General features: G+C 44.7%; 1 protein-coding gene across 6 annotated transcripts in view; it reads right to left on the bottom strand.

The window, feature by feature from the left end:
- GGNBP2 (gametogenetin binding protein 2) overlaps nt 1-9,703 on the bottom strand; it is a 46,585-nt gene that overhangs the window by 25,426 nt on the left and 11,456 nt on the right. For all 6 annotated transcript variants that reach the window (XM_017866980.1, XM_017866978.1, XM_017866981.1 and 3 more), the window contains 3 exons: nt 9,413-9,493; nt 7,000-7,253; nt 2,468-2,566 (listed from right to left, as the gene is read on the bottom strand). In XM_017866980.1, coding sequence (XP_017722469.1) covers nt 2,468-2,566; nt 7,000-7,253; nt 9,413-9,493 — 434 coding nt within the window. The remainder of the gene's footprint in view (nt 1-2,467; nt 2,567-6,999; nt 7,254-9,412; nt 9,494-9,703) is intronic.

Raw genomic sequence — 9,703 nt, 5'->3', positions numbered from 1 at the left:
CACCCAGGCTGGAGTGCAGTGGTGCGATCTCCACTCACTGCAAGCTCCACCCCCTGGGGTTAACGTCATTCTCCTGCCTCAGCCTCCCGTGTAGGTGGGACTACAGGCACCCGCCACTGCGCCCGGCTAATTTTCTGTATTTTTAGTAGAGACTGGGTTTCACAGTGTTAGCCAGGATGGTCTCGATCTCCTGACCTCATGATCTGCCCGTCTCGGCCTCCCAAAGTGCTGGGATTACAGGAGTGAGCCACCGCGCCCGGCCTAATTTTTATATTTTTAGTAGAGACAGGATTTCACCATGTTGGCCAGGCTGGTCTTGAACTCCTGACCTCAGGGAATTCACCCAACTCGGACTCCCAAATTGCTGGGATTACAGGCATGAGCCAGCATGCCCAGCCTTTTTTTTTTTTTGAGACAGAGTCTCGCTCTGCAACCCAGGCAACACGATCTCAGCTCACTGCAACCTCCACCTCCTGGGTTCAAGTGATTCTCCTGCCTCAGCCTCCTGAGTAGCTGGGATCACAGGTGCGTGCCACCATGCCTGGCTAATTTTTGTATTTTTAGTAGGGACGAGGTTTCCCCATGTTGGTCAGGCTGATCTCACACTCCTGACCTTGTGATCCGCCTGTCTCAGCCTCCAAAAGTGCTGGGATTACATGCGTGAGCCACCGCACCCAGCCGATAAAATGTTTTAAATATTTTTTGTTGCTCAGTATAGGGGAAAAAAACTTAGATTTTTAACACACCACTGCCTGGTCATCCAAGTCTTTGTGTCAGGGAGAAAAATGTCTATACGATAATGGTGTCACTCGGAAGTTCAGATCAAAAAAAACAAAAAGGTGACAATGACACAAATGAAATATTTAAAAATTAACTTTTAAAATTAATACAGAGGCCAGGTGCAGTGGCTCACGCCTGTAATCCCAGCACTTTGAGAGACCAAGGCAGGCAGATTACTTGAGTCCAGGAGTTTGAGACCAGCCTGGGCAACATGGCAAAACCCGTCTCTATTAAAAATCCAAAAAAATTAGCCAGGAGTGGTGGCAAACACCTGTAATCCCAGCTATTCAGGAGGCTGAGGCACGAGAATTGCTTGAACCCAAGAGGCGGAGGTTGCGGTGAGCCAAGATCACACCACTGCACTCCAGCCTGAGTGACAGAGCAAGATTGTGCCTCAAAAAAATAATTAAAAAATAAAATTAATAAAGCAGCATAGTTTTTTTTAACATCCCATTCTCTCCAAAAGTAAAGTCATGTCTTCGAAAGTCCCTTCATGCTCCATGGTTTCACCTCACCATCCCCAACCCCAGGCAATTTTGCAGGGGACAACTGTGGCACTGTGCTAGCAGAAGGTGCAAAAGCAGCCTTGGACACTATAGCACTTAACCAAGAAGAAAACTACAAATTATTGTAAGGTAATATTTGCTTAAAAAATAGGCCAGGCGCAGTGGCTCATGCCTGTAATCCCAGCACTTTGGGGAGCCGAGGTGGACGGATCACAAGGTCAGGAGATCAAGACCATCCTGGCTAACACAGTGAAACCCTGTCTCCACCAAAAATACAAAAAATTAGCTGGGCTTGGTGGCACACACCTATGGTCCCAGCTACTCGGGAGGCTGAGGCAGGAGAATAGCTTGAACCCAGGAGGCGGAGCTTGCAGTGAGCTGAGATCATGCCACTGCACTCCAGCCTGGGCGACAGAGGAGACTCCATCTCAAAAAATAATAATAAATAAATATAGAAAACTACAAATTAGTTACATAAATACATATTGTCATAACGGCTTTTTTTTAAACCTTGGTAAATTAGTTAGAGACAAGAAAAAAAATAATTTATACACTATAACTATTCTGTAGATCAAAGAATGATTACCACTACTTTGAAAACGTTAATATTAGCTGCATACATTTCCATAAAGACTTCAGCCAGCCGAGCGTGGTGCCTCACACCTGTAATCCCAGTACTTTGGGAGACTGAGGCGGGCGGATCACCTGAGGTCAGGAGTTCAAGACCAGCCTGGCCAATAGGGTGAAACCCCATCTCTACTAAAAATACAAAAATTAGCCAGGCGTGGTGGCACGCACCTGTAGTCCCAGCTACTCAGAAAGCTGGGGCAGGAGAATCGTTTGAACCAGGTAGACAGAGGTTGCAGTAACCCAAGATTGCGCCACTGCACTCCAGCCTGGGCAACACAGGGAGACCCTGTCTCATAAATAAAAAGACTTCAACCTCCCTCCTCTAAAACATATTTAACATAAAAAAGTTTTTTTAATCAGATCTACATTGAGACTTTACATATATCAATGCAAAATGGCCAACACAACAAGAGGATCTATTTATTTTGACCTATGTCATAGAGTATAAATCAATTAATGAATTAAAGCAAACAGTGCGTTTCTTTTACTAAATATGATCAAATATATAATCTTCACAATGACAAAGCCTCTTGGTATTCAATTCGACTTACCCCAAAGGTTTTGGCTTGTGCGTATCTAAGGAGTGCAATTGACATCTCTTATTCTTCTTACTTTTTGGAATAGCATCTATCATATCATTTAGTTTGGACCTAATTAAAAATAAAACGTATTAAGGGTTTAATTCATTTTTCTTTCAAATTTTAAAATCTCTATTTACTGTCTTTTAGAGAGAAGTCTCAAAACAAAACAAAACACCACTTTTCTCTATCCCCACTGTATCTAGCAGTGTGCCTGGCACTCAAGTATTTCAACACTGACTGCTAACTGACTCTCAGCCATCTTCCCTTGCCCAGCCATTATGTAAATACACCAGTTGCAGAAGCACACACCTCCAGTCCCAGCTATCTGGGAAGCCGAGGTGAAAGGATCACTTAAGCCCAAGGGTTTGAGGCCAGCCTGGGCAACACAGTGAGACCCCATGTCTGTAAAAAATATATAAAACCCCCACAAAACAATATGTAGGCCGGGCGCGGTGACTCAAGCCTGTAATCCCAGCGCTTTGGGAGGCCGAGACAGGCGGATCGCGAGGTCAGGAGATCGAGACCATCCTGGCTAACACTGTGAAACCCCGTCTCTACTAAAAAATACAAAAAACTAGCCGGGCGAGGTGGCGGGCACCTGTAGTCCCAGCTACTCGGAGGCTGAGGCAGGAGAATGGCCTAAACCCGGGAGGCGGAGCTTGCAGTGAGCTGAGAACCGGCCACTGCACTCCAGCCCGGGCGACAGAGCGAGACTCCGCCTCAAAACAAAACAAAACAAAACAAAAACAAAAACAAAAACAAAAAACAATATGTAAACACAATACATCCTTGAAGAGGAATCATCAACAGAAATTTTATGCAAATATAGAACACACACTACTACTATCCTCACCCTCCATCCAACCAATGAGCAAACTTTGTCAATCCTACCTTTTAAATATATCTAGAATCAGGCCTGGTACAGTAGCTCATGCCTATAATCCCAGCACTTTGGAAGGCTGAGGTAGGAGGATCATTTCAGGCCAGGAGTTCAAAGCCAGCCTGGGTAACAGCAAAATTTCCATCTCTACAGAAAATTTTAAAATGAAGCCAGGCATAGCTCACACCTGTAATCCCAGCACTTTGGGAGGCTGAGGCCAGTGGATCACTTGAGGCCAGAAGTTAAAGATCAGCATGGCCAACATGGAGAAACCCTATTTCTACTAAAAAAAAAAATACAAAAATTAGACAGATGTGGTGGTGCACACCTGTAATCTCAGCTACTCAGGAGGCTGAGGCACAAGAATCACTTGAACCAGGGAGGTGGAGGTAGCAATGAGCCAAGATTGCACCACTGCACTCCAGCTTGAGACAGAGTGAGACTCCATCTCAAAAAAAAAAGAATAAAAGCTGAATAAAATTTAACCAATCTAGAATCAGATCACTTCTTTTTTTTTTTTTTTTTTTTTGAGACGGAGTCTTGCTCTGTCCCCCAGGCTGTGCGGTGGCGCAATATCAGCTCACTGCAAGCTCCACCTCCCGGGTTCACGCCATTCTCCTGCCTCAGCCTCCCGAGTAGCTGGGACTACAGGCACCCGTCACCGCGCCTGGCTAATTTTTTGTATTTTTTTATTAGAGACAGGGTTTCACTGTTAGCCAGGATGGTCTCGATCTCCTGACCTTATGATCCGCCCGCCTTGGCCTCCCAAAGTGCTGGGATTACAGGCGTGAGTCACCGCGCCGAGCCTAGAATCAGATCACTTATCACCTCTACCATTATCATCCCTGTGCAACCCACCAATCTCTAGCTTAGTTAACTGCCAATAGCTGGCCTCCTAAATCGTCTCCTTNTTTTTTTTTGAGACGGAGTCTTGCTCTGTCCCCCAGGCTGTGCGGTGGCGCAATATCAGCTCACTGCAAGCTCCACCTCCCGGGTTCACGCCATTCTCCTGCCTCAGCCTCCCGAGTAGCTGGGACTACAGGCACCCGTCACCGCGCCTGGCTAATTTTTTGTATTTTTTTATTAGAGACAGGGTTTCACTGTTAGCCAGGATGGTCTCGATCTCCTGACCTTATGATCCGCCCGCCTTGGCCTCCCAAAGTGCTGGGATTACAGGCGTGAGTCACCGCGCCGAGCCTAGAATCAGATCACTTATCACCTCTACCATTATCATCCCTGTGCAACCCACCAATCTCTAGCTTAGTTAACTGCCAATAGCTGGCCTCCTAAATCGTCTCCTTGCTGTCACCTTCTGCCCTTTACATTCCAGGCCTCACTCAGCAGCCAGAGTGATCCTTTTAAAACATGAACCAGGTTATATCATTCCTCTGTTCAAAAACACTCCAAGGCTTGTTTTCCCAAGTCCAGGCACAGCAAATATCAAAAGTCCCTACCACCATCTCTAAATAGGAAAGCCTCAGGGTTTACTTTTCAGACCTCTCCTTCTTTTCCTATTTATATTCACTAAATGAGACAAATTTACAGCTCTAACCCAGACCTCTCTGAATTCCACTTGGATGTCTAATCGCTATCTCAAACTTAGCACGCCCAAAGATGAGCTCTATTACATTTCTCTCCAGTCTTGTCCATCGCAGTAAATGGAAACCATTTGTCCATTCTTTTTTTTTTTTTTTTTTGAGACAGTCTCACTCTGTTGCCCACGCTGGAGTGCAGTGGCGCGATCTTGGCTCACTGCAACCTCTGCCTCCTGGGTTCAAGCAATTCTGTCTCAGCCTCCCAAGTAGCTGGGATTACAGACACCTGCCACCACTCCCGGCTAATTTTGGTATTTTTAGTAGAGATGGGGTTTCACCATGTTGGCCAGGCTGGTCTCAAACTCCTAACCTCTGGTGATCTGCCTGCATCGGCCTCCCAAAGTGCTGGGATTACAGGTGTGAGCCACCACGCAAGGCCTTCTGTCCATTCTTCATATCACAAATCTGAGAATCATCTTTGATGCCCTCCCTCACAACCAATCCATTCAAAAAATCCCATTGGCTCATTCTTCAAAATATATCCAGGATCCTTTATAACCATTTTCACTACCCCACGGCCATTATTCATTCTTAATACAGAGGTCAAAGTAAGCCAAATTTCATCAGACTATGCCGCTCTTCTGCTCAAAACTTTCCCAAAGCTTCTCACCTCACTCAGAGTAAAAACAAAAGACCTCAGTCAGGCACAGTGGCTCACGCATGTAATCCTAGCACTTTGGGAGGCTGAGGTGGGCAGATTGCCTGAGGTCAGGAGTTCAAGACCAACCTGGCCAACATGGCGAAACCCTGTCTCTACTAAAAAATACCAAAAAAAATCCGAGCATGGTGGTAGCCACCTGTAATCCTAGCTACTTGGGAGGCTGAGGCAGGAGAATCACTTGAACCCAGGAGGCAGTGGTTGCAGTGAGCTGAGATCACGCCACTGCACTCCAGCCTTGGCAACAACAGCGAAACTCCACCTGAAAAAAATAAAAATATGACTGGGCCTTTTATTACTCCTTTTTTTTTCTTTTTTTGAGATAGAGTTTCACTCTTGTTGCCCAGGCTGGAGGGCAATGCGCGATCTCGGCTCACTGCAACTGCCGCCTCCCGGGTTTCAGCGATTCTCCTGCCTCAGCCTCCCGAGTAGCTGGGATTACAGGCACCCACCACCACGCCTGGCTAATTTTTTGTATTTTTAGTAGAGACTCGGTTTCACCGTGTTGCCCAGGCTGGTCTTGAACTCCTGAGCTCAGGCAATCCAATCGCCTAGGCTTCCCAAAGTGTTGGGATTATAGGCATGAGCCACCGCGCCCAGCCACTCTTTTTTTTTTCTGAGATGGAGTTTCGCTCTTGTTGCCCAGGCTGCAGTACAATGGCGCCATCTCAGCTCACTGCAACCTCTGCCTCCTGGGTTCAAGTGATCCTTCTGCCTCAGCCTCCTGAGTAACTGGGATTACAGCCACACGCCACCATGCCTGGCTAATTTTTTATTTTTAGTACAGACGGGGTTTCACCACGTTGGTCAGGCTGGTCTTGAACTGCCCGCCTCAGCCTCCCAAAGTGCTGGGATTATAGGCGTGAGCCACCGCGCCTGGCCTTATTACTCTGCTGACCCCACCTGTATATTACTGTTCCCTTCATTCATCTGGCTCCAGCCACAATGACTTCCTTACTATTCCTCAAACATGCCAATAAAACCCCAACCTCAGAACCTTTACGCTAGCTGTTCCTTCTCTGCCTTCCCCCAGTTTTCTACAAGATTTGCTTGCTCACTTCATTCAAGTCTATATTCAATGTCATTTTATCAGGGAGGCCTTTCCTGACCACCCTCCACAATAATTCTACCCCTGCTCCATTCTCTACCTCCCTTACTGGTTTTTCTAATTTATCATCCCTGACAAAGTGCGTATTTGCTTACTGTCTGCTTCTCCTCATGTGGAGAGCGGAAACTTTACATTCACTGGTGCACAGTAATAAAATCATTAAATTAGACTCAATCTTTCCATCAAGAAAATAAGCTGCCACTGTCAACAAGCTATTTCAAATTTTAACAAACCCATTTTCTCCTAATTGATTATACTTACCCATGTACATAAAATAATGTATAAAGCTTCTTTGCATCAGTCATGCAGCTTCTAGTTACAGACAGGACTCCCTTGGGCCCTACTGTTAGGGGTTCAAGAGCAGGATTTCCAGACTCTACAAGCTGGGAAAAGAGGCGCTCCACACTGCGACGACAACCAACACATGGGACAAGCTGAGAAAGTGCACTCAGGACTTCGCGTGATGTTACCACCATGGCAATACTTAGATCCTGTTGCTTAAGCATACCATGTCGCTGAAAGAGGGAAAGAAAATGAAGGAGTGTCCTTTAAAAATACATAAAATTACACTTTCACTGCTACTGGTTCCTATCCTTGTGCAGTAAGTACAACCTGGAAAGGGTTTACCAGCTCTACCTGCAACTGAGTCAGAAAGGCAACGTAGTCAGCCTTATCCATGCTGTACGGAGTTTGCACCACAAACCCCCTTGCTCTAGAATCTAGGGTATATAAACGATTCTGCTTAGTATGCCAAAAAGCAGTCCTGCATCTGGAAATGTAGGGCTGGTTCAGTGAGTATTAGGCCAGTCCTCTTGCAAAAAAAAAAGGACAATACAGCTGTACCTTTTTTTTTGGTTGGTTTGTTTTTGTTTTTTGAGACTGAGTCTCGCTCTGTCGCCAGGCTGGAGTGCAGTGGCACAATCTCAGCTCACTGCAACCTCTGCCTCCTGGGTTCAAGCGATTCTCCCGCCTCAGACTCCAGAATAGCTGGGACTACAGGCATGTACCACCACGCCCAGCTAATTTTAGTATTTTTAGTAGAGATGGGGTTTCACCATGTTGGCCAGGATGGTCTTGATTTCTTGACCTTGTGATCCATCTGCCTCAGCCTCCCAAAGTGCTGGGATTACAGGCGTGAGCCACCAAGCCTGGCCTGTTTTCTTTTTAACAACACACTTACTATTACTATGTTTAGCTACAGGAGTCAGGTTAGGATGGTAATCATGTGGAGCAGCAATTCCCAATCCGGAGGTATGACCAGGTGCATTATGGATTAGTGAGAGAAAACATGGCCTATCTTCCCTATGTAGGGAAGTGAGGAACTAGCATGCTGCTGCTTATGAATGGTATCTGCTGGTTATGACAAGGTAGAAAAATAACTGAGAGCTACTGTTGCAGATAAATGAGCAAACTCCAGTAAGTAACTTCTACCTGACAGAGTTATAGTTAACTGCAGTTAACACTTCCAGATTTACTAAAAACAGATAGGAAAGTAGGATAATTCCCAAGAAGTATTTTCTCACATTTACCATTACCCTTCCATTCAAAGTTTTCTCTAAAAGTAGAAATAAGAGTTCTGAAGTAAACTAACAAGTCATCTTCCAATATCTTAATTATAGTCAGCCCTCCGTATCCATGGGTTCTACATCTGTGAATTTAACCAACCATGGATTGAAAATATTTGAAGGGAAAAAAAGGATGGTGGCATCTGTACTAAACACGTACAGACTTTTCTTCCTTGTCATTATTCCTTAAATGATGCAGTATAACTACTATTTACACAGCATTTACATTGTATTAGGTACCATAGGTAATCTAAATAAGCTTTAAAGTATATAAGAAGATGTGCAGAGGTTATATGCAAATATACATCTTATTTTTTCTGAGACAAGGTCTCACTCTATTGCCCAGGCTGGAGTGCAGTGATGCGATCTCAGCTGACTATAACCTCTGCCTCCTGGGCTCAAGAGATCCTCCCACTTGAGCCTACTGACTAGCTGGGAACCCAAGCACATGCCACCATGTCCACCCAACATTTTTGCATTTTCTGTAGAGACAGGGTTTTGCCACGTTGCCCAACTACTGAACTCAAGTAATCCACCTGCCTTGGCCTCCCAAAGTGCTGGGATTACAGGCATGAGCCACCATCCCCATCCCTTACTACACCATTTTCTATAAGAGACTTGAGCATTGTGGATTTTGGTTTGCACAGGGATCCTTGAACTATCCCCCACGGATACTGAGGGACAACTGTATATTGCATTTAAGTGTATTTATAAAGTACTATATTTCTCAGGAATTAAACAAACATCAGAAAGTTCATAATATAGGATTATTTTGTCTCAAAAAAACAATTACTACAGCAGAAAACCAACAAGTTTTAAATGAAAATTATATACCTTATCTTTTAAAACTAGGAAAGATGGCCTGGTTTTAAAATTAAAGTCTTATGGACATGTAAAATATTAACACACCACGACCAATTCTTTTTCACATGGCAGTTACATAAATCAGGTAAATAACTATGTATGCTTACTATAGCAATGGTAAAGGAGCAATTTCAGTGCAATATTAAGACCTAGAGAACCCTATATAAAACTAATACAGCTAAATTTTAAATGAGTCTTTAAAATACACATACACCATTAAAAACACTGATTGAAAAAACTATTACCTGAATGAACTGCTTTAGCTGTGCACCATTATTCTGATGTCCATCGAGATTTAACACATTGTCAGGAAATTCCATCACCATCTTAAAACGCAAACAGAACAGAAATCAATTATTTTACCCCTCTGAAAACAGGATACAGCCTATAAACTCCAGAAACAGATCCCTGAAAGCCAGATTTGCACCCATCCCTGCCCCTCAAAATTTTTTTTAAAATCCGAGTACAGGCCGGGCGCGGTGGCTCAAGCCTGTAATCCCAGCACTTTGGGAGGCCGAGACGGGCGGATCACGAGG

The sequence above is a fragment of the Rhinopithecus bieti genome, unplaced genomic scaffold, assembly GCF_001698545.2.
Source record: "Rhinopithecus bieti isolate Rb0 unplaced genomic scaffold, ASM169854v2 scaffold_1853, whole genome shotgun sequence".
Classification (NCBI taxonomy): Eukaryota; Metazoa; Chordata; class Mammalia; order Primates; family Cercopithecidae; genus Rhinopithecus; species Rhinopithecus bieti.
This window is presented reverse-complemented; position numbering and strand designations above follow the sequence as displayed.